The 25,845-nt window shown below is 35.7% G+C and overlaps 1 protein-coding gene across 2 annotated transcripts in view; it reads right to left on the reverse strand.

Moving 5' to 3' along the window:
• The window catches only part of LOC131395507 (organic anion transporter 7-like), a 44,097-nt gene that overhangs the window by 14,061 nt on the left and 4,191 nt on the right, over window positions 1-25,845 (reverse strand). The window contains exons 3-6 of one of the 2 annotated variants that reach the window (XM_058527374.1): window positions 12,625-12,779; window positions 12,355-12,523; window positions 10,934-11,057; window positions 2,694-2,809 (exon numbers count right to left, since the gene is read on the reverse strand). In XM_058527374.1, coding sequence (XP_058383357.1) covers window positions 2,694-2,809; window positions 10,934-11,057; window positions 12,355-12,523; window positions 12,625-12,779 — 564 coding nt within the window. The remainder of the gene's footprint in view (window positions 1-2,693; window positions 2,810-10,933; window positions 11,058-12,354; window positions 12,524-12,624; window positions 12,780-25,845) is intronic. The other variant, XM_058527375.1, reaches the window with a different exon arrangement.

Raw genomic sequence — 25,845 nt, forward strand, 5'->3', positions numbered from 1 at the left:
TGATTCATTTTATGAGGCCAACATTAGTCTGATACCAAAACCAGACAAGGACAACACATAAAAGGAAAATTGCAGCCCAATATCACTGATGAACATAGATGCAAAAGTCCTCAAAAAATATTGCAAATTGAATGCAACAATGCATTAAAAAGATCATACACAACTATTAAATGGGATTTTTTCCAATGATTCAGGGATGTTCAACATCTGCAAATGAATCAATGTAATAGACCACATTTGCAAAACAAAGAATAAAAGTCACATGATCATCCCAATACATATAGAGAAACCATTTGACAAAATTCAACATCCATTTATGTTAAAAATTCTCTGCAAAATGGTTATAGAAGGAAAGGACCTCAACATAATAAAGGCCATATATGACAAACCCACAGCCAACATCATACTCAACAGTGAAAAACTGAAAGCTATTCTGCTGAGAACAGGAAAAAGACAAGGAGGCCGACTCTTGCCACACTTACTTAACACAGTACTGAAAGTTTTAGCCATAGCAATTAGGCAAGAAAAAGATATCAAGGGGATCCAAACTGGAAAGGAAGAAGTAAAATTGTCACTATTTGCCAATGACATATTTCTATATATAGAAAACCCTAAAGACTCCACCAAAAAACTGTTGGAAATAATCAGCAAATGCAGTAAATTTGCAGGATACAAAATCAACATACAAAGATCAGTTGCGTCTATACACTAATAACAAACTTGCAGACAGAGAAATCAAGAATACAATTCCATGTAGAATTGCAAAAATAAGAGTAAAATACCTAGCAATAAATTTAATCAAGGAGGTGAAAGACCTGTACAAAGAAAGCTATAAGATGTTATTGAATGAAATTGAAGGAGAGATAAAGAAAAGAAAGTGTTCCATGCTCACGGAGTGGAAGAATATACATAGTTAAAATATCCATGTTACATAAAGCAATGTACAGATTCATTGCAATCCCAGTCAGAATTCCAATGTCATTCTTCACACAAATAAAACAAAAGAATCTTTAAATTTACATGGAACAACAAAAGATCCCTAATGGCCAAAGAAATCCTGAGAAAAAAGATCAAAGTTGGAGGTTTCTCATTCCCTGAATTCAAAATATATTGCAAAGCTATAGAATCAATACAGCATGTACTGGCAGAAACACACACACACAAAGATCAATGGAACAGAATTGAGAGCCCAGAAATAAACCCACATATCTATGGACAGCTAATCTTTGGAAAAAGAACCAAGAACATACAGTGGAGAAAGGAAAGTCTCAATAAATGGTGTTTGCAAAATTCGACAGCCACGTGAAAAATGAATGAAAGTAGACCATTATCTTACACCATACACAAAAATTAACTCAAAATGGATTAAAAACTTGAATGGAAGACCTGAAACCATAAAACTCCTTGAAGAAAACATAGGCAGTATACTCTTTGACATCAGTTTTAGCAGTATCTTTTGGAATATCATGTCTACTCAGGCAGGGAGAAGAAAAGAAAAAATAAAAACAAATCAGAGTACATCAGATTAAAAAGCTTATGCATGGTGAAGGAAACCATCAAAAAAACAAAAAGGCAACCTGCCAGCTGGGAGAAAATATTTGCATATCATATATACAACAAGGGGTCAATTTCCAAAACATATAAAGAACTCATACATCTCAACAACCAAAAAATGAACAACCTGATCAACAAATGGACAGAGGATATAATAGACATTTTTCCAAATAAGATATACAGATGGCCATGAGGCACATGAAAAGATGTTCAACATCACTAATCATTAGGGAAATGCAAATCAAAACTACAAGGAGATATCACCTCACATCTGTCACAATGGTTATAATTAACAAGACATGAAATGGCAAGTGTTGGAGAGGTTGTGGAGAAAAGGGAACCCTGATATACTGCTGATGGGAATGCAAACTGGTGTAGCCACTACAGAAAACAGAATGGAGATTCCTCAAAAAATTAAAGCAGAAATACCATATGCTCCAGCTATCTCACTACTGGGTGTTTATCCAAAGAACATGAAATCAACAGTTCAAGGAGATTTATGCATTCCGATGTTCACTGCAGCATTACTCACAATAGCCAAGATGTTGAAGCACCCGAAGTGCACATCAATGGATGAATGGATACAGAAGATGTGGTATACATACATAATGGAATACTAATCAGCCATAAAAAAGACAGAATTGTGGCATTTGTGATAACATGGATGGACCTTCCGGGTGTTATAAGTCAGAAAGAGAAAGACATACACTGTATGATTTCACTAGTATGTGGAAGATAAACAAACACATGGATAAGGAGAACAGATTAGTGGTTACCTGAGGGCATGGGGTGGGGGGAGCGTGAAAGGAGTAATGGCTCGTATGTATGGTGACGGATAAAAACTAGACTATTGGTGGTATACATGATGCATTCTATACAGAAACTGAAATCTAATAACATACACCTGAAATTTACACAATTTTATAAGTCAATATGACCTCAATTAAAAAAGAAAAACTCCTCATGGTACAATTAGTCTTTTCATAACCTTTCACTACCTCCAAACATAGTAATTACCTTTCAGGCTTCCTCATGTTTTATTTCAAATCTGTCCCGATAGTATGCTATAGCCTTTGGAATAAGAAATAGAATCATGTCTCCATTATTTACATGTTTCTCATGCACTTTGTGAAGTCTACCTCATAAAGGATAGTACGCAGATCCTTTTATGCAGGTTGGGTGTGTGCAGCAAGTCACACACAGAAGGTTTGTTCTGTGCTGTCTCCAGCTCCTCCTGCCTGGTGGATCTGAAGATCTTAAAACCTTCAAGAACAACAACAACAGCAAACTATTCAGTTGTCACAAAATGGTAGATGTTGTGAAGCCCAACAGAGGACAAGATAAATGACTTTCCTTTTTGCCCACTAGAAAATATAGCCATGGAAGATGCAATGACAGGTGTAAAAGAGTATGAAAGGTGAGTTAGGGAGTTAAAGGGGCCTGAGGGCAATTTTACAGTGACAAAGACATTTTAACGTGAGACTCAGTTTTGCTGCAGGGTATCAAAACGGGTGGGTAGGTTAAAGATTTAGATCAGGAAGGGGACTAAATGAAGAGTTGCTTGGACTATTGTCCAAAGCTTCATTTATGCCAGAAGGGCATGAAAAGTCCAGCACCTGAGCTTGGTTCTCAGCTGGCTGCTCTTAGCAGAAAAACAGTTTTTTTTCAGGAAGGAGAATAACTTTCTGAGAGCTTTTATTCTGGTTCTTGGGTCAGCTTCCTTCAGGGATATCTTGGCATATGCTGTGCCTCCATGAATGAGATGCCTAGAATTAAATCTGAGGATTTTATCAGGGGAGATCTTGATGTAGTATGATTTATACCTAGAATTTATAAGCTGGCATTATAGGATGGCTCTGCCACCTGCTGGGTATGTACCTTGAGGAAGGTAACAGGACATCTCTAAGCCTCAATTTCCTTCTCATTAAAAAGATGAATAAGGGGGCTGGCCCGGTGGTATAGTGGTTAAGTTCTTGTGCTCCACTTCAGTGGCCTGGGGTTCACAGGTTCAATCCCTGGTGCAGACCTTGCACTGCTTATCAAACCATGCTGTGGCTGGCATCCCACATATAAAGTAGAGGAAAATTGGCATGCATGTTAGCCCAGGGCTACTCTTCCTCAGCAAAAAGAGGCAGATTGGCAACAGATGTCAGCTCAGGGTTAATCTTCCTCACCAAAAAGAGGAAAAAAAAAAAAGATAAATAAGAATAAGAAGATGTGGCAACCTACCAAAAGGAGAAGATATTTTAAAATCAAATGTCTGATAAGGGGTTAATATGAAAAATATATACAGAACTCATACAACTCAATAGCATAAACAAACAATATAATTAAAATGAGCAGAAGATATAAACAGACATTTTTCCAAAGAAGACATACAGAAGGCCAACAGGTGCACAAAAAGGTTCTCAACATCACTAATCATCAAGAAAAAGCAAATCAAAACTACCATACGATATCACCTCACACCTGTTAGAATGGCTATCCTCAAAAACATAAGAAATAACAAGTGTTGGTGAGTATGTGGAGAAAAAGAAACCTTTGTGCTCTGTTGGTGGGAATGTAAATTATGGAAAACAGTACGGAGGTTCCTCAAAAAATTAAAAATAGAACTATGATATGATCCAGTAATTCCATTTCTGAGTATTTATCTGAATAAAATTAAAACCCTAACTTCAAAAGATATATGCACCCCCAAGTTCATTGCATTATTATTTACAATAGCCAAGATATAGAAACAACCTAATTGTCCACCTATGGATGAATGGATAAAGAAAATGTGGTATACATATACAATGGAATATTATTTAGTGATAAAAACAAAGAAATCTTGCCACTTGAGATAACATGGATGGACCTTGAGGACATGATGCTAAGTGAAAAAAGTCAGACAGAGAAAGACAAATACCATATGATCTCACTTATTTGTGGAATCTAACAAAACAAAACAAAACACCATCAAGCTCATAGATACCAAGAACAGATTAGTGGTTGCCAGAGGTGTGGGATGGGGGGTGGGAAAAATGGGTGAAAGGAGTCAAAAGGTACACATTTCCAGTTATAAAATATATAAGACATAGGGATGTAGTGTGCAACATGGTGACTATAGTTAATAATACTGCACTGTATATTTGAAAGTTGCTGAGAGAGTAGATCTCAAAAGTTCTCATCACAAGAAAAATAAATTTTGTAACTGTGCATGGTGATGGATGTTAACTAGAATTCTTGTGGTCATCATTTTACAATACTGACAAATATCGAATCATTATACTGTACACTTGAAACTCATATAATGTTATATGTCAATTATGCCTCAAAAACAAAAGAAGAAAATGTATAAGAATTAGGATCAGGAGAAGAAGAAGTACGAGAAAAACAAATAATGCCACTCTCACAAGGATTTCCAAGGCATACATGAAGTTACAAACTGCATATGGAATTATGTCTAGCACAGCTCAGGCACTTATTGATTTATTAATTACACAAATAACATTAGCTCTATTCTCTTCCCATCTCTACAAATGAAACAATAGCATGAAGCTCGTTAGAGAAAATTCTACAATGAAGAGAATTCAGAGAAATAAAAGGCCACCTTTCCCGGAGATCTGGAGCAATCAACAGATTGAAACTGACATAAAGTGGAGCGAGTTTAAATTAGAAGACCTGTCTGGAGCAGGTGTGTTTGGTCATCCATCAGAATGGTGTTTAAACAGGACTAAGACCACAATTTTCTGAATTATCTTTACAAAATAAAAAAAATAAATAAAATGAAGGTATATTAGCTACCCATTCATGGATAGAATCTCTTGCTTAAACCACATTTTAACTGCTGCTCATGTGCCGTGCTCTTTCTTCCCCCTGGCACTGAGGTGATTATCAGATGCCACTCACCTTGATTACGCATTGTTTTTTTTCCCTTGACTTCGGATAGTATCACTTATTTTTGTATCTGCCTGGCCCCTGTACGTATTCAAGCTTTTCTTCATGGATTGGGCCAATCTGGTAGGCAAAATACCAGGTATGTGCTTGGAATCAAAGATAATTCCTGAGAAATTAGTTGGTCCAAATAATTTTATATAATTTAGGCATATATTGACACAGTATAGAAATATATACTGTGAGTACATATTTCTATATATACTGTGAGTATAGAAATACGTATCCACCTAAATTTCAAGATCCACTCCCATCCTTTTTTATTTTTTTTTTTAACATAATCCAATGTCTTCCCATCATATCAGGAACCCTCAGTGCCATTGTCTGTATAATCGCTTCATGTCTGGGGGAATTTTGATTTCTTTCTGCCATCTTCAGTGGGATCTGAATTCTCAGGAGCACTATTTGAAATCTTCAAAGGACTTCTGCTTTTTTCTGGGACTATAACAACTTCTAGCAGATGTGCCATTGGACATGGTTCCAGAAATGTTTTATTTCTCCTTTTAGAATGGCTAACTTCTAATCTTCTCCTTTATCAATAAAAGGATAGCAGAGTTTTTTTTTCCTTATATTCATTAGCATTCTTTACATTCTCTTATCATTTTAAACATTTGGATTTAAAAATATATATGAATTTATCTCTCATATGAATGTGAGAGCTGTTTGAATGCTGGGACTGTAACGTATTCTGTTATTCATGATCTAGCACCACGCATGGCACAATATAATTTTTCAGTAAGTACTTTTTATATCTGCATGACATGAAGAATGATTTAACTAATGATGCACAGCAATATTTGCCTTTGATATCTGGGATGGAAAATAAGAAGGAGAAAGACTTCTCTGGGGCAGTTCCACTCAGTCATGCTCTTGGAACTTGTAATAAGGAGAATGTAAACTCCACACAACATGGGTTTGGACTGTTGTGGTCACTGCCATGTTTCCAGGGATAGAACAAAACCTGCCACAGGTCGGCACTCATTAAATGTAACTCGAAGGTGTGTGGGTGAATGAACAAATAGCAGAACCTCCTTATGCTTTATTCTGCATGGTCACTAATCATTCTACTGACCTTATGGCTCTGAAAAATGGTCATCAGAACATTAATTGGAAGGGAATGGATTACTTTTTATTACTTTCCCTTACACAGTTAGATGAGACAAATATACAATCTTTTTTAAAATGATATTTATTTAATTAATTTTTGAGGTAACAGTTTATAATATTATATAAATTTCAGGTGTACATCATTATATTTTGACTTCTGTGTAGACCACATAGTGTTCACTACCCAAAGTCTAATTGCCATCCATCACCATACCTATATGCCCTTTTACTCCTTTTGCCTTCCCCCTGCCCACCTACCCTGCTAATAACCGCCAAACTATTCTCTATGTCTACGTGTTTGTTTGTGGGTCTTGTTTTTTTATCTTCCACATATGAATGAAATCATATGGTATTTGGCTTTTTTCATGACTTAGTTCTTTTAACATAATGCCCTCAAGTTTCATCCATGTTGTTGCAAATGGCAAGATTTCATCTTTTTTTTTCTTTTTCTTTTTTTAAATTTATTTTTTTTGTTTTATTTATTTATTTATTTTAATTTTTTGTTTATTTCAGTAACATTGGTTTATCACATTGTACAAATTTCAGATGTACATCACTATACTTCTATTTCTGCATAGATTACATCATGTGCACCACCCAAATACTAATTACAACCCATCACCACACACATGTGCCGAACTATCCCCTTCGCCCTCCTCCCTCCCCCCTTCCCCTCTGGTAACCACCAATCCAATCTCTGTCTCTATGTGTTTGTTTGTTGTTGTTATTATCTACTACTTAATGAAGGAAATCATACGATATTTGACCTTCTCCCTCTGACTTATTTCACTTTGCATAATACTCTTGATGTCCATCCATGTTGCCACAAATGGCTGGATTTCATCGTTTCTTATGGCTGAGTAGTATTCCAATGCAAATCAAAACTACAATGAGATATCACCTCACGCCCGTCAGAATGGCTATAATTAACAAGACAGGAAACAACGTGTGTTGGAGAGGATGTGGAGACAAGGGAACTCTCATACACTGCTGGTGGGAGTGCAAACTGGTGCAGACACTATGGAAAACAGTATGGAGATTCCTCAAAAAATCAAGGATAGAACTACCTTATGATCCAGCTATTCCGTTGCTGGGTATTTATCCAAAGAACTTGAAAACACCAATGTGTAAAGATACATGCACCCCTGTGTTCATTGCAGCGTTATTCACAATAGCCAAGACTTGGAAGCAACCTAAGTGCCCATCAAGGGACGAATGGATAAAGAAGATGTGGTATATGTACACAAGATTTCATCCTTTTTTATGGCTTCATAGTATTCCATTGTGTATGTGTGTATATATAGCACATCTTTATCCTCTCATCCCTCCATCAGCACTTAAGTTGCCTCCAAGTCTTGGCTATTGTGACTTTTGATGCAGTAAACATAGTGGTTCATATATATTTTCAGATTAGTGTTTTCATGTTCTTTCAATAAAAACCCAGAAGTGGAACAACTGGTTCACATGGTAGTTCTTAATTTTTTGAGAAATCTCCATACTGTTTTGCATAGTGGCTGTACCAGTTTACATTCCCACCAGCAGTGTATGAGAGTTTCTTTTTCCCCACATCCTCTGCAACACTTGTTATTTCTCATCTTTTTTTTTTGACTTTTGTTTATTGTAGTAACATTAGTTTATAACATTGTATAAATTTCAGGTGTACATCATTATACTTCTATTTCTGCATGGATTACATCATCATATTTTTAATAATAGCCAGTCTGACAGGTGTGAAGTAATATCTCATTGTAGTTTTAATTTGCATCTCCCTAATAATTAGTAATATTGAACATCTTTTCATGTGCCTCATGACCATCTGCATATCTTATTTGGAAAACCATCTGTTTATATCCTCTGTTCCTTTTTAAATTGGGTTGTTTGTTTTCTTGTTGTTGAGTTGTGTGAGTTTTTAATATATTTTTGATTTTAACTCCTTATCAGATATGATTTGCAAATATCTTCTCCCAAGTGTTAGATCATCTTTTCATTTTGATAATGGTTTCCTTTCCTGTGAAGAAGATTTTTAGTTTGATGTTAAGTCCCATTTCTTTATTTTTTTCTTTTGCTTCCCTTGCCTGAGGAGACATGATATTCAAAAAGATATTGCTAAGACCAATGTCAAAGAGTGTACTGCCTATGTTTTCTTTTAGGTGTTTTAAGGTTTTGGGTGTTCTATTCAAGTTTTTAATCCATTTTGAGTTAATTTTTGTGTGTGGTGTAAGATAATGGTCTACTTTCATTCTTTTTCATGTGGCTGTCTAGTTTTGCAAACACCATTTATTGAGGAGACTTTCCTTTCTCCATTGTATGTTCTTGGCTTCTTTGTCAAAAATTAGCTGTCCATAGATGTGTGGGCTTATTTTTGGGCTCTTGATTCTGTTCCATCGGTCTGTGTGTGTTTTTCTGCCAGTACCATGTTGTTTTGATTACTATAGCTTTGTAGTATATTTTGAAATCAGGGAGTTTGATAACTCCAGTTTTGTTCTTTTTTCTCAGGATTGCTTTGGCTATTTGGAGTCGTTTGTTGTTTCAAGTAAATTTTAGGATTCTCTGTTCTATTTCCATGAAAGATGTTGTTGGGACTTTGACAGGCACTGCATTGAATCTTTAGGAAGAATGGATATTTTAAGTATGTTAATTCTTTGAATCTATGAGCATGGAACATCTTTCCATTTCTTCGTGTCTTCTAATTCTTTCAGCAATGTGTTATAGGTTTCAGGGTATAAGTCTTTCACGTCCTTGGTTAAATTTATTCCTAGGTATTTTATTCTTTTTGTTGTGATTGTAAGTGAAATTGTATTCTTGATTTCTCTTTCTGCTACTTCATTGTTAGTGTATAGAAATGCAACTAATTTTTGGATGTTGATTTTGTACTCTGCAACTTTACTATGTTATTTTATCATTTCTAATAGTTTTTTGTCGGATTCTTTAGAGTTTTATGTAATATAAAAAATGTCATCTGTTAATATACTTTCCATTTATACCCATTTTATTTAGAGTTTTTATCATAAATAAATGCTTGTTGATGCTTGTGGAATGCTTTCTTGGAATCTAATGAGATGACCATGTGATTTTTATTCTTCATTTTGTTTTTTGTTTTTTGGTTTTTTTTAAATTTTTTGTTTATTGCAGTAACATTGGTTTATAACATTGTAAAAGTTTCAGGTGTACATCATTGTACTTCTATTTCTGCATAGATTACATCATGCAGAAATATGTTCTGCATGATGTTCACCACCAAAATACTAATTACAACCCATCACCACACACATGTACCGAATTATCCCTTTCACCCTCCTCCCTCCCCCCTTCCCCTCTGGTAACCACCAATCCAATCTCTGTCCCTATGTGTTTGTTTATTGTTGTTATTATCTACTACTTAATGAAGGAAATCATACGGTATTTGACCTTCTCCTTCTGACTTATTTCACTTTGCATTATACCCTCAATTTTGTTAATGTGGTGTATCACATTGATTGATTTTTGGATGTTGAAGCATCTTTGCATCCCTGGAATAAATCCAACTTGATCATGGTGCATGATCCTTTTAATGTATTGTTGTATTTGATTTGCTAATATTTTGTGGACGATTTTTGCATCGATGTTCATCAGTGACATTTGCCTGTAATTTTCTTTTTTTGTGTTGTTGTTATCTAGTTTTGGTATCAGGATAATGTAGGCCTCATAGACTGAGTTAGGAAGCATCTCCTCCACTTTGATTTTTTCGAAGAATGAGAGAGATAGATATTAAATCTTCTTTGAGAAATTGGTATAATTTACCAGAGGAGCCACCTGGTCCTGGACTTTTGTTTTCTGGGAAGTTTTTGATTAATATTTTGATCTCCTTACTAGTGATCAGTCTATTCAGATTCTCTATTCTTCTTGATTCAGTTTTGGAAGATTGTATAATTCTAAGAATTTATCCATTTCTTCTAGATTATCCAATTTGTTGGCATATAGGTTTTCATAGTTTCTCTTATAATCCTTTGTATTTCTGTGGTATGTGTTGCAATTTCTCATTTTTCTTTTCTAATTTTATTTATTTGAAGATTCTCTCTTTTTTCCTTTGTAAGTCTACAATTTTTATAATTGTTAATACTCAGCCCTTTTGTCCTCCATTGAGTAAAATTTGTGTCCAATACTTTCAGCCACAGTATACCCTTTTCTAACGTTAACCCAAATGATGTTGACACACATTGAGAACCACGACAGTGAGGTCAGAAGACCCATAACCACTCCTGGCACATTACCTTGCATTCCTCTTATGGATGCTGACTAATATAGATGTCAGGTCATGTCTTCCCTACATCCCATGTCCAGCTCCCATCCTGCTCACCTCCAGGGTTAGGTTGTCTCCAGCATTCTTCTTTCCATTTCTGTGTGCAGCTTTTCTGAGTTCTTTTAAGCCCTCTTCAGGTTTGTTGGTGATAATCAGCCACCGAGCTGACTCCATCAGCCATCTGATCAAAGAACAGAACAGGGGTGCAGTTAACTCTCATTTGTCCATTTTTCATACAAACTTTGCCCAGAGATGGAAAGTGCTTCATAGTACGCCACCCAAAATCTGTTGCTCTGACATATTGATTATTTAAGCTGAAGGTGCTTGAGAAACAGCAGATGCAGAAACAGCTCTCTGTCCTCCCCTTTCTGCCCTAAAGTAGGTCATACAACTTCCCATGAAAAGATGCCCTTCCTGTGCCAAGAAGAGAAGAACATTCTTATCACCAAAGACTTGGAGTTGACACTGAAAAGGACTTATACAAACAAACTTACTAAAATAACTCTTGTTTTCCCTTAGTTTCCTCGTATATTCCCTAGTCATATTCCCACAAATTCCTGCCCCTGGTCCAAGCCACTTTGTCTTATCACATCTCTACAGTTCAGAGGTTTTTTTCGTGTGTGTAAAAATGTAAATAAGCTATTGGGCCTAATGATTTCTTTGGGTCTTAATTTTCCTTCTGGAGACTCATATGTACATATAAATATTAAGTAAATTTGTATGCCTTTCTCCTGTTAATCTTCTTATGTCAGTTTAATTCTTAGGCCATTCACAGAACCTACAAGTGTAGAAGGAAGTTTTTCCTTCCCTGCTGATGTCTTTTCCTACAATATAATGCCCACCACTGTTTGGTTATACCAGAAAATATAAATTTACTTTCTCTTGTACCATAACGAAGAAAATACGAGAATGATAGCTTAATGCACTACACTTTCACTACTGGGAACACAAACTTGGAGTCATATTGGCTTCTCTCTTATTCAGGGGAAATGTCAATGTTAGCAACTAAAAGTAGAGTGTGCCTAGTTAAATTTTTATTCAAATAAACAGTGAATAACACTTTAGTATTATTATGTTCCGTGCAATATATGGGGCATGCTTGTACTAAAATATTGTTGGTTATTTATCCAAAATTTGAATTTAATGGGACATTCTGTATTTTATCTACTTAGCACATAAAATTACAGAACTCTTAGGTAAATAGAAATTTCACAAAAGTGATGAATAATTCTCAGTGTAACTATGTGAAATTTAACCTTTGGGATATTATTATACAAAAATACTTGTTATTTATCTGAAATTCAAAATAATTTAGTGTCCATGTTGTTATCTGGCAATGCTGTCTGTTCAGCTTCTGGAATCCCACAGTTTAGTAGAACACATGCTCAAGTGTTGATGAAGGACCAAACAGAATTCGTGTGTCCTGATTCCATGAATCTTTAATTCCGGACCCTCTAAGATTAATAGAGAGCTTATACCTTGAAGACAGAAAGATGGCAAATACCGGTGCAGAAAACACCAGCTGGAGGGTGCGCCAGTCTCGAATAGCAAAAGCCACACCTCCTGATATCATCTGTCCGATACTATTTGCACAGATTACCAGTGTCATTCCCATGGCTTGGAATTGGCGTGGTGTCCATTCAACAACTGAAAGAAAACACAAACAGAATTTTGACTTTAAACAAACATGGAATGTCAACATCAAAGTCAAAGCTTGGAAATGTGCAAGATCAAAAATGTTGACTTACTGAGCATAGTGCTGTTTGACAAGATGGTCATGACAGAAAGGCCAGCCAAGAAGCGCAGTGAGCAGTAAACGAGGAAGGTGGGAGCAAAGGCTGCACAGGTGCCAACAATGGCAAACTGGAGCAAACACCATCTGAGCATTAACCTCCTCCCAAACCTGAGAAACAGATACGGGTTAGATTAGGGAACAATAATAACCTGTTGTAAAAATAAGTGTGAAAAAGAAGCCACATTTTGAAATTTAGGGAAAGTCTTCACAAGTGTCAGTGCCCTCCTTGTGCTGCTTGTGCCTCTAAAGATGCTGGTGCCTTGCTGCTTACAATGTTGCTTAGTCTCTGGCGTCTTCTCCTGGATCACCATGCTGCGAGCACCTTTTCTGTTTCTGGGGTCACCTGGGTCTCCTGTTCCACTACTGGATCTCTGTGGATTTTCCACAGGCTGGGGTGCTGCCGCCCCATGTACCACCTGTGCTGCTGCTCCTTGGTTATCTGGGGCTGCAAGCAGCACCACTGTTGGGGTCCGGGCCACGGGTGTTGTTGCCACTGCCAGGGGCCATGGGTCTTGTATACATCACCTGCTGCTCATAAGGCTGGGTGTCAGGGGTGTTGCCACTGGGGGCTGGGTCAAAGGCTCTATTGTGGTTTGTGAAGCCTCTGGTCACAAGTGCTACCTGCCAACTGGGGGAGTGGGAGGTGCTCAGCCATGAGCACTGCTGTTGCTCCTGCAGACTCTGCTTCCAGCGCTGGTGAGCTTTTTGAAACCTCAGGCCAGGGCACCACTGCCTCTGCTGGAGATATTCACATTTTGGATTGCCACCACTGGGGGAGAAGGAGGGAGCTGCACCATAAGCACCACTGTGTTTCCTGAATCTTCAGATCGTGGGTGCCCTCTGCCACCACTGAGAGAGAAAAAAGGGTAAACCACGAGGGGTTTTGCTGCTTCTGCAGCCTTTGGTCTCTGGTGCCACTGCCTTTTTTGAAACCTCAGATCAGGGACCACCACCACTGCTGGAGGTATCTGCGTTTTGGATCACCCCCACCACTGGAGGGGCAGAGGGCTGCTCCCCTAGTTCCACTGCCTCCCGGAGGTCCAATCCACCCACCTTCAGGTATCAGATGCATGAATCTCTCAGACATGCTGATGTGCTGTGCAGGGAGTCCTTTGTTGGTCCATGGATGTCCTACTGCTTGCAATGTAGAGGGGAGTAAAGGGAACAACTCACTCTGCCATGATGCTGACATCACTCCTCTAGTTTTCTTTTCCTTTAGTACAATGATATAAGTGTAACAGTGGTTTTGGTATCAGGGTAATGCTGGACTCACAAAATGACTTTAGAAATGGTCTCTCTTCTTTGATTTTTTGGAGGCGTTTGAGTAGGATTAGTGTTAATTATTCTTTAAATGTTTGGTAAAATTCAGCAGAGAAGCCATCTGGTTCTGGGCTTTTCTTTGTTCACAAATTATTGATTATTGATTCAATCTCCTCACTGGTAATTAGTCTCTTCAGATTTTCTATTTCTTCCTGATTCAGTCTGGGTAGGTTGTTTGTTTCTAGAAATTTTTCCATTTCTTCTTGGTTGTCCAGGTTGTTAGCATACAGTTGTTTATAGTGGCCTCTTGTATTTCTATGGTATCAGCTGAAATGTTTCCTCTTTCACTTATAATTTTGTTGATTTGGGGTCTTCTCTTTTTTTCCTTGGTTATTCTAGCTAAAGGTTTGTCAATTTTATCTTTTCAAAGAACTAAGGCTTAGTTTTGTTAATTTTTTTATTGTTTTCCTTTTCTCTATTTCATTTATTATTTCCTTCCCTCTGCTAAGTTTGGGCTTAATTTGTTTTTCTTTTTCTAGTTCCTTGAGGCATTGACTTAGGTTTTTTATTTGAGATCTTTCTTGTTTTTTAATGTAGGCATTTACTACGATGAACTTCTTTCTTAGAAATGCTTTTGTTGCATCCTATAAATTTTTGTATGTTGTGTTCCCATTCTCATTTTCTCAAGATACTTTTTAATCCTCCCTTAATTTTTTGTTTGATCCATTTGTTGTTCTAGAGAGTGTTGTTTAATTTCCATGTATTTTGTGAGTTTTTCAGTTTTTCTCCTGATACTGATTTCTACTTTCATACCACTGTGGTCAGAGAACATACTTGGTATACTTTCAATCTTCTTGAATTTTGCTAAGACTTGTTTTGTGGCCTAACATGTGTTCTATCCTAGAAAATGTTCCATATGTACTTGAGAAGAATGTGTATTCTGCTGTTGGATAGAATGTTCTCTGTATGTCTCTTAGGTCCGTTTGTCCTGCAGTGTTGTTCAAATACTGTTTTCTTATTGATTGTTTTTCTGGGTGATCTATCCACTGTTGAGAGTGGGGTATTAAAATCCCCAACTATTAACATATTGATGTTTGTTTCTCCTTTTAGCTCTGTTAGTTTATGCTTTATATATTTAGGTGCTAAGATGTTGGGTGCATAAATATTTACAATTGTGTCTTCCTGATTTATTAACCCCTCTGTCATAGTATAATGACTTTGTCTCTTTTTACCATTTTTAGTTTAAAGTCTATTTTGTCTGATGTAAGTATATCTAATCCTGTTTTTTTTTTTTTCCTTTTTTTGGTTACCATTTGCTTGAAATATCTTTTTCCACACCTTCATCCCAGTCAACTGTGTCTTTAAGGCAAAGGTGAGTCTTTTGTAGGCTGCATATCATTGGATTGTTCATCTTATTTTATCGTTGGATTTTTTAAAATCATTTCAACCATTCTATGTCTTTTGATTCGAGAACTGAATCAATTTACATTTAAATAATTGATAGGTAAAGACTTACTCTTGCCATTTTGTTAATTGTTTTCTGATTCTTTTGTAGACCTGTTCTTCCTTGCTTCTTCTTGTGTTATGTTTTTTGTGTTTTGATGTTTTGGTATCAATATGCTTTAACTTCTTTATCGTGTTTGTTTGTGTAATCACTATAGGTTATCCCCTGGTTACCAGGAAAAAAAAAAAAGTTGAACTCACAGACACAGAGAGTAGAATGGTGGTTGCCAGGGCTGGATGATGTGGGGAAATGAAGAGATGTGGGTCAAAGGGTTCAAACTTTCAGTTATAGGATGAATAATTTCTAGGGATCTAATGTACAACATGGAGACTGTAGTTAACAATGCTGTTGTATATTCTTGAAAGTCATGAAGGAAGTAGATCTTAAATGTTCTCACCACACACAAAAAATGGTAATTGTCTGAGGTGATGGAGGTGTTAACTAACCCTATAGTGGTAATCATTTCACAATATACATCTGTATAAATCATCATATTGTACACTTTAAACTTATACAATGTTAAATGTTAATTATGTCTCTATTAACTTGGAAAAAGGAATATGGAGCATTCTAACAGCAAAAAAATCCAAGGTGAAAGCAACATCTGTGAAAAAATATGCCAAGGGTAATGAAGGGGTGCATAAGATCTCCTCTCTGCAGAGCACTGGTTTGCTGATATTGGACAACATGGTTCCTCTAAAGCAGGATAGAAGAAACCCACAATCTAGACAGGGGAACTTACAGAAAGTTCTCAGAGGAAAGAATTAGGTATGATGGAGAATGAAGAAACAGAGAATGATAAAGTTAAAAAAATAAAAGAGAAAGAGAACTCTATGTTACACAGGTTCCTGGAAAAGGCGTCTTTCTATAAACAACTTGGACTAAAGCACCTGTGCTGATTCTATATGACCAGTATTAACAAATGGACAAAAATTGAGATTGGGCAACTGCTCTGTAATCATTGCTTCTCTCACACCATACTTATATTATAATACAACTGTTAAATCTTTTATATTCTGAGTTATTATACAATACATACTTTCTTTATTTGTGTTTCATTTCAGAATGGTATAGAATCTATACAAAGAAGTGCTATGATTAAGGAAATGATGTAGTGGTGATTATTGGAAAGCCTGGTCGGTCAAAACAAAAAGCAACTATATACAAAGATATATAATGTACTCAAAGGAAATGGTCACAAATAAATTTGTTAAGTGTAGTGACATCTGTGGTGTCAGGTCTTTGGAGGCAATCTGTTTATCCTTTCCTGAAAGAGGGATTAAGAACATTGTGATGGAACCACACTATGAAGCACTATGAATCTATTAAGAAAATAAGGTAGAACTACACATAGGAACGTGTATGTGTCTCAAAAACATAGTGGTGATTGTACACACAAAAATTAATGAGAAAATAACACATTTACATAATATGTAAATGAAAAAATGTCACATTTGTGAAAACATATATAAATTTAAAATAGTATAGTTAACACTTTATAATTATCCTTATATTGGAGGAGAGAAATGGGAGTGGAGCATGGAGAAAAAATGAAACAGATATATACATAAGTATATGAGGTGAATTCAAGGCCAAATTAATGAGGACACTGTCTCAGGTAATGAGTATGATAATTCAACCATCTGTTCTTGACATCCAAAAAAAGGGAAATTTGTGTTGTGCAAAATATAAGGCTATTGTTTCGTTATTAATTATTGCACGATCTGGCTAGACGCTCACCATTGCTTCTCTTTTTTTCTAGACATAGATGAACACTATACTTGCCAGTCTTATAATTAAGTAGGGTCCATGCACCTTTGTGTTGACCATGGACTGTGGATAGAAGTGACGTAGACCAATTCCAGGCCTGTCCATGTAAGATCAATTTTCATTCTACCCGTTCCGTTTGACAACATGGCTTGAAACAAAGAACTCATTGATGAAAAAGTCACATGATGGAAGGAATTGTTTCCTTGGTCATTGCCTAGAAGATAGGGGCCTGGATGGCTACTTGACCCACACAAAATTATGACATCAATAAGAATCATTCTTTTATTCAGGTAGCCACTTATGATTCCGGATTTTTTACTGCAACAAGTTACCTTGACTAATACAGTAATGTGTGATTATAATGATGTTTAATGAAGATCAATAGAGAAGCTTTGTGTGTATTTCTTTTTGTACACATAACCAAATTTATTTGGAAAAATATTTTATTTGAAAAGAAAATGTGATATATATCTATAAATAAATATGTCAAATGAGGTTATGCAATTACACATACACATATCACACATATCCCAATTTGACTTAAAATGTGTATTTGTGATGTACGTAACTATAACAAAATGATGTTAATGTTGGCTCCCACTTGGATGGATTTATCCCAACCACTCTTTTTTTTGGAAAATTTTCAAATATGACAGATAGTAAATGAATACTATAGTGAATCCTGATATAAACCTCAACCAGATTCACCACGAAATATCATTTTGTTACATTGGCTTTATTTCCTTGCATGTATATGAACACACAAAAACACACACACATACTTTTTTTTTGAATCATTTGAAAGGCAGTTACAAATCATATGACACATCACGCCTAAAGTTTTTAGCATGCAGGCATTAAGAAATTACATGCACCCCTGTGTTCATTGCAGCTTTATTCACAATAGCCAAGACTTGGAAGCAACCTAAGTGCCCATCAAGGGACGAATGGATAAAGAAGATGTGGTATATATACACAATGGAATACTACTCAGCCATAAGAAACGATGAAATTCAGCCACTTGTGACAATATGGATGGACATTGAGGGTATTATGCAAAGCGAAATAAGTCAGAGGGAGAAGGTCAAATACCGTATGATTTCCTTCATTAAGTAGTAGATAATAACAACAATAAACAAACACATAGAGACAGAGATTGGATTGGTGGTTACCAGAGGGGAAGGGGGGAGGGAGGAGGGCGAAAGGGATAATTCAGCACATGTGTGTGGTGATGGGTTGTAATTAGTATTTGGGTGGTGAACATGATGTAATCTATGCAGAAATAAAAGTATAATGATGTAAACCTGAAATTTATACAATGTTATAAACCAGTGTTACTGCAATAAACAAAAAATTTTTTACAAAAACGAATAGGGACAGTTTCTGATACTATTACAATTCCATTATCACACCTAAGAACACTAACAATAATTCCATCATATTAGCTATTAGACCATATTTAAATTATCACAAAGGTCCTCAAAATCTCTTTCTAGCTGTTATTTTTCTTTATCCCATCCATGATGTAGTTGGCATTTATACATTGCATTTTGTTCTTATGTTTTATTAGTCTTTTAAAATCTAGAATGATCACTTATTTTTTGCACGACATTCCTTTTTTTTTTTAATTTTTTGTTTATTGCAGTAACGTTGGTTTATAACATTGTAAAAATTTCAGGTGTACATCATTGTACTTCTATTTCTGCGTAGATTACATCATGTTCACCACCAAAATGCTAATTACAACCCATCACCACACACATGTACCGAGTTATCCCTTTCACCCTCCTCCCTCCCCCCTTCCCCTCTGGTAACCACCAATCCAATCTCTGTCCCTATGTGTTTGTTTATTGTTCTTATTATCTACTACATAGTGAAGGAAATCATACGGTATTTGACCTTCTCCCTCTGACTTATTTCACTTTGCATTATACCCTCAATGTCCATCCATGTTGTCACAAATGGCAAGCACCAATTTGTAAAGGTACATGCACCCCTGTGTTCATTGCAGCATTATTCACAATAGCCAAGACTTGGAAACAACCTAAATGCCCATCAAGGGACGAATGGATAAAGAAGATGTGGTATATATACACAATGGAATACTACTCAGCCATAAGAAACGACATTCCTTTTTTGATGGGTCTAGGTCACTTGTCTTAGAGAATGTGAATTAAGGACAACTTTAAAATGTGTTTTTAATTTTTATCTATATTCTAATTTTTACATGGCACATTTTTTTGGTCAGAAAATAACAAAAGGTTAAAAAAGTAAAATATATATTTGCATTTTAGGATAGCTTTCAGAGTCCTTTTTAAAAATAGACATTATTTTTAAGAGCAGTTTTAGGTTCACAGAAAAATTGAGCAGAAGATACAAAGATTCCCATGCACCTCCTTCTCCCCCATGTGTAGCCTCCCCCATTATCACATCCCCCACCAGAGTGGTCCATTTATTAAAACTGATGAACCTACGCTAATACATCATAATAATCCAAAGTTCATAGTTTACGTGAGAGTTCAGTCTTGGTGTGGTACATTCTATGGTTTGAACAAATGTATAATGACATGTATCCACCGTTATAGTATAATACAAAGTATTTTCCCTGCCATAAAAATCCTCCATGCTTGCCTATTTATTCTTCCTACCCTCCACCAGCACCCCTGGCATCCACTGATCTTTTTACTGTCTCGTTAAGTTTTGCCTTTTCCAGAATGTCATATAGTCGGAATCAGATAGTATGTGGCCTTTTCTGATTGGTTTCTTTCACTTAGTAACATGCATTTAAATTTCCTCCATGTCTTCTCATGGCTTGATGGCTCATTTCTTTTTAGCACTGAGTAATATTCCATTGTCTGATGTACCACAGTTCATTTATCCATTCACCTACTGAAGGACATCTTGGTTGCTTCCAAGTTTTGTCAATTATAAATAAAGCTTCTATAAATATCCACTGCATATTTTTGTGTGGATATAACTTTTAAACTCCTTTGGGTAAATACCAAGGATCATACTTGATGGATCATATGGTATGAATAGGTTTAGTTTTGTAAGAAACCACCAGAATTGTCTTCCAAACAAGCTGTATTATGTTGTAGTCCTTCAAGCGATGAATGAGAATTCTTGTGCTCCACATCCTACCAGCATTTGGTGTTGTCATTGTCTTGGATTTTGGGCTTTCTAATGTAGGTAGTGGTAAGTAGTGGTATCTCATTGTTGTTTTAATTTGCATTTCTGTGATGACATATGATGTGGAGCATCTTTTCATATGCTTAATTACCATCTGTATATCTTATCTGATGAGGTGTCTGTTAAGGTCTTTGGTCTACTTTTTATTCAGGTTTTTTGTTTTGTTTTCTTATTATTAGTTTTAAGAGTTCTTTGTATTTTTTAGCTAAAAATTCTTTATCAGATATGTTTTCTGCAAATATTTTCTCCCAGTCTGTGGTTTGTCTCTTCATTCTCTTGACAATGTTTTTTGTAGATCAGAACATTTTAATTAAGCCCAGCTTATAATTTTTTCTTTCATGGATTATACCTTTGGTCTTGTATCTAAGAAGTCATCACCAAACCCAAGGTTATGTAGATTTTCTCCTGTTATCATCCTGGAGTTTTATAGTGTTGTGTTTTACATTTAGGTCTGTGATCCATTTTGAATTAATTTCTGTGAAAGGTGTACAGTCTCCATCTAAATTCACTTTTTTGCGCGTGTACATCTAGTTGTTTCAGCACCATTTGTTGAAAAGACTATCTTTCCTCCATCGTATTGCCTATTTTCCTTTGTCAAAGATCAGTTGACTATATTTATGTGGGCCTATTACTGGGCTCTCAATGCTGTTCCATTTAATGATTTTTTTCTTTAATTAATACCACACTGTCTTAATTACTGTAGCTTTGTAGTAAGTCTTGAAGTCAGGTAGTGTCAGTCCTCCAAATTTGTTCTTCCTCTTTAACAGTGTTTTGGCAGTTCTGAGTGTTTTGCCTCTCCCTATTAACTTTAGAATTAGTTGTCAATATCCACAAAGTAATTTGCTGAGATTTTGATTTTGATTGAATTGAATCTATAGATCAAATTGGAAAGAACTGATATCTTGAGACACTTTTTAATACGCAGTAGGAATAGGGAAGGCTTTTTGTTCCTGACATCATGCAAAGAGCCACCAATAAACAGTTTCTACTCTGTTACAGTGAGCATGGCTCATCACTTCCTCTTCTTTACCCAAATTATTTAATGCTTCTATGACCCTGAAAGAGGCTAGGCATAAAAGAATCTGATGAAATTTTGTATGTTCTCAAAGTTGGTGTCCTATATCAGGGTTCATAATACATTTTTCATCATTATCAAAGGTCTTGAATGCATTAGCAGTGATTGTCTTTCCCAAAATTCTGAGATGTAGAAGTCCTCTCTTCTTTTCAGTCATTAATAAGTAGAGTGACCATAAAATTTTTATCCTCAATAGGATACTTTTGAGACCAAAAATGAATGTTATTAGTAATTAAGCCTAGACTGTCCAAGCAGGTGCGATGACTGGTAAATCAAGGAACAAAGGAAGTTGGGCTATTCCATTGAATATGCAAAGGGAAGGGATTCTAGGAAATTATGTGGAGTAGGTTTGTCTAAGCTTACTAATGTTCAATCAGCACAAGACTGTGATCATTAAGGTAGTTGTTTGTGTAACAGCCCATGTCTGTACCCTGTGTCATGCTTACCAAGAGTTTTTATAGCTTGTTTCTACAAGGGTGCCAGTGTGGCTCCTTTCCCTGAAGTGGAGCAAAGGTGTGGTCTGGCTTGTTTTAGAGATTCATACCATGACATTTTTACTTGCTTTATTTACATCTAAACACTTATATATTTAGCATTTTTAAGGAATGAGGTCTCCAGGGAAAAGTATGAAACTGCATATTTTTGAATTTTGGCTGAAAGGGATGTTCTAGTGGGCAGAAGGGATATTCCAAATGTTTAACAACCAATACATGAGGGGAACTGACCATTAATAATAGGCTTTGGCCTTGACAATGAACTGGTCACATAGAGTATGCCTGCTGGGCTATATATTTCCCCTTTCGAGGATGGCTCATTGGTGGATGGTTGCCTGAGTATTTACTAGCTGAATATCAGCCTGGGTAGCAGTTATATTTGGGGTGGGTTGTTTTCAAGCAGGCCAATATTCTTAGTCCTGTTTTCCCCAACTTGGCATCTCCTTCTGAGTGACAAATAGGCACTTCTAATTTACTATGTCCAAAACAGAAGTCTTGACTTTATCCTCCATATGGGATCTTTTTCCTGTCTTCTCTCATCTTATTTAATGGTATCAGCATTCATCTATTTGCTCAGGCTGAAGATATAGATATCATCCTTCATCCTCCATTTGCCATATCATACCCTCCTTCTTAAAAATTTGAAACCATCAGGAAATCTTATTGCACATTTCTACAGATAGCTTTCCCAATCCAGCTACTTGTTACCATTTCTATGGACACCTTCCTAATTAAAATTCCCATCATTTTTCCTAAGAATTATTTGATAGTCTCTTAAATGATGCCCTACCACCACTTTTGCTCCACTAGTTAATTATCAATGAAGCACTAATAATGAGGATTAAAAGATTCTATCATAATACTTCTCTTATGAGCCTTTGATGGGTGCATTTCAGGTTCCAGGAATTAAGGACTTTAACTCTACAGCCTGCCCTCCACTCCGTCAGAAAAGAAGTATAAAGCCTGTGCACAATACACAAAGCAACTACCAAAAGAGAATGTTGGAGTATTGGAGAGTGAACAGAAGCAGGTTGATTGTGGTGGGGAGTGTATGCTCCCTGAGAAGAGAGCAGATGGAAAGCAATGTAAGGAAGATTCCATTTCCATAGCTATAACCTGGAGTAAGGTGCAATCCACACAGTAAGTACAGTGATTGGGGTGCATATGCAAAAGCTACCCTCTCGTGGTCTGGAGGACCAGTTCACAGACCATGGGAGACTGGGAAAACTGAAAAGAGTGGAGGGTTCCAGCAAAGAAAAGTGGCAGAGGGGATCTCTACCACACATCCCTGACTGGCCCCTGAAACATATATATGCAGAATAAGCTCCAAGTAGGTCTGCTAAAGATAGAGATCCAAACTGAGGCCAGTTCCACAGGAAAGAGTTTGCATTTCAACCCCAGACGTGAAAATTACTCACTAAAATGAAAGAATCAGTTTTACTGATGAATAATAATGGAATCCAAAATCTCTACAACTTAATATTTATAATAATAATGATAAAATTCAAAATTTCCTGACACATTAAGACACAAGAAAATGAAACTCAGTCTCAAGAGAAAGGAAGTCATTGAACTCTTTTCTGGAGATGCAACAGATTTTGAATTAACCAAGAAATATATTAAGGTGATAAGTATCCTCAAAGGTGTAAAGAAAATATGACTTAATAATGAATGAAACTCACAGCTGAGAAATAGGCACTCTCAGCAGAGAAATTGACACAAACAAACCAAAATAATTGAAATTGTTGAACTCAAGAAGTATAGTTTCTGATATAAAAATTCACTGTATAGACTTAACAGCCGTGTGGACACAAGAGAGGCTATGTGAACTTGAAGATCGAGCAATAGAAGTTATAGCAGGTGAAGAACAGAGAGAAACAATGCTTCAAAATAATCATCACAGAGCCTCAGAGTACTATTACACAAGGAGTCAGCAAATATTTCCTGTAAAGACCAGATAATTATTATTTTATGTGTTGTGAGCAACATACAGTGTCTATTAATGTTCATATTTGTTTTCCTTTTTACATTAATGTTTGTTTCTTTTTTATTATAGTTAAATGTATGTTAAAAAAATTTCCATTTTAATCGTGTTTAAGCATACAAACCAGGGACATAAATTACATTCACAATGTTGTGCAACCATCATTACTATCTACTGCCAAAACTTTTCCATCACCCTCAACAGAAATTCTGTGCTCAATAAGGCAACAACTCTTCTCCTTTCCCTCTAGCCTCTGGTCATCAATAATCTACTTTATTTCTCCATGAATTTGTGGAATCATATAAATGGAATCATACAATGTTTGTCTTTTTGTGCCTGTCTAATTTCACTTGAGACTTGTTTGTGTCCTATATGTGGTTTACTCCAGAGAATATTCCATGTGCACATAAGGATTTAGTATATTCTGCTGTTGGGTTCTATATGTGTGTGTTAGGTCTAGCTGGGTATTGGTCTTAAAGTCTTCTATTTCTCAATGATCTCTGATCTAATGCTTCTGTGCATTATTGAAAATGGTTTATTGAATTATTTTAACTGTTATTACAGAACTTTCCATTTCTCCCTTCAACTCTGTCAGTGTTTACCTCGTATGTTTTGGGCTCTGTTATTTCATACATCTATGTTTATCATTGTTATGTATTCTTGTTGAATTGACTTTGTTAAAGTCAATATATGAATTCCTTCTTTGTCTGTTATAACAGTTGTTGAGTTAAAGTCTATTCTGTCTAATATTAGGTCTAGCCAACAAAGTTTTCTTTTGGTGGCTATTTACATGAAATATCTTTTCCTATCCTTTCATTTTCAATTTCCTTGTGTCTTTATATTCAAAATGAATCTCTCTTGTAGACAGCATATAGTTGGCTCCTATTTTTTCACCTATTCTGCCAGTCTTTGCCTTTTGACTGGAGATTGTAATCCATTTACATATAAGGTAATTACTGATAAGGAAGGACTTACTTCTGCCATTTTTCTATTTGTTTTCTATATCTCCGAAAGCTTTTTTGTTTCTCATTACCTCTATTACTGACCTATTTTTATTTAGTTGATTTTTTTGTAGTGACATGTTTTGTTTCCCTTATCATTTCTTTTTGTGTATTTTCTCTGTGGTTACCATATAACATCCTAAAGTTATAGCAATCTAGTTTGAATTGATACCAACTTAACTTCAACTGCATAAGAGTCTCTACATCTATACCACTATATGGTCCCCCTGTTTATGACATTGATATCACAAATTACATCTTTATACACTTAAAAATATATTTAAAATTATTTTTAATGCATTTGTGTTTTAAATCTTTTAGAAAATAAAAAGTAAATTAATATACCAAAATTACAATAATACTTGTTTTTATATTTGCCTATGTATTTACCTTTATCAGAGACCTTTCTTCTTCATCTCTATTTCTTACTGTCTAGCATTCTTTAATTTCAAACCGAAGGACCTCTTTTACCATTTCTTGTAGGATAGGTCTAATGGTATTGAACTCTATCAACTTTTGTTTATCTGTAAATGTCTTAATTTTTAACTCATTTTTAAATACTTTTGCCAGATATAGAACTCTTGTTTGACAGTTTTTTACTTTCAGTAGTTTAAATATATCATTCCACTGCCTTCTGGCCTCCAAAGTGCCTAATGAAAAATCAACAAATGACCTCATTGAAGATCCCTTGATTGTGACATGTTGCTTCTCTCTTACTGCTTTCAAGATTCTCTCTTTGTCTTTTGTTTTTGACATTTTGATTATAATATGTCCCAGTGTGAGTCTCTTTGAGTTAATCCTACTTAGATTTCATTGAGGCTTTGGATTTGTATATTGTTATCTTTCATCAAATTTGGGAATTTTTCTTATTTCTCACATAAATTCTCTGCCCCTTTC

This window comes from Diceros bicornis, chromosome 31 (genome assembly GCF_020826845.1).
Source record: "Diceros bicornis minor isolate mBicDic1 chromosome 31, mDicBic1.mat.cur, whole genome shotgun sequence".
Taxonomy (NCBI): Eukaryota; Metazoa; Chordata; class Mammalia; order Perissodactyla; family Rhinocerotidae; genus Diceros; species Diceros bicornis.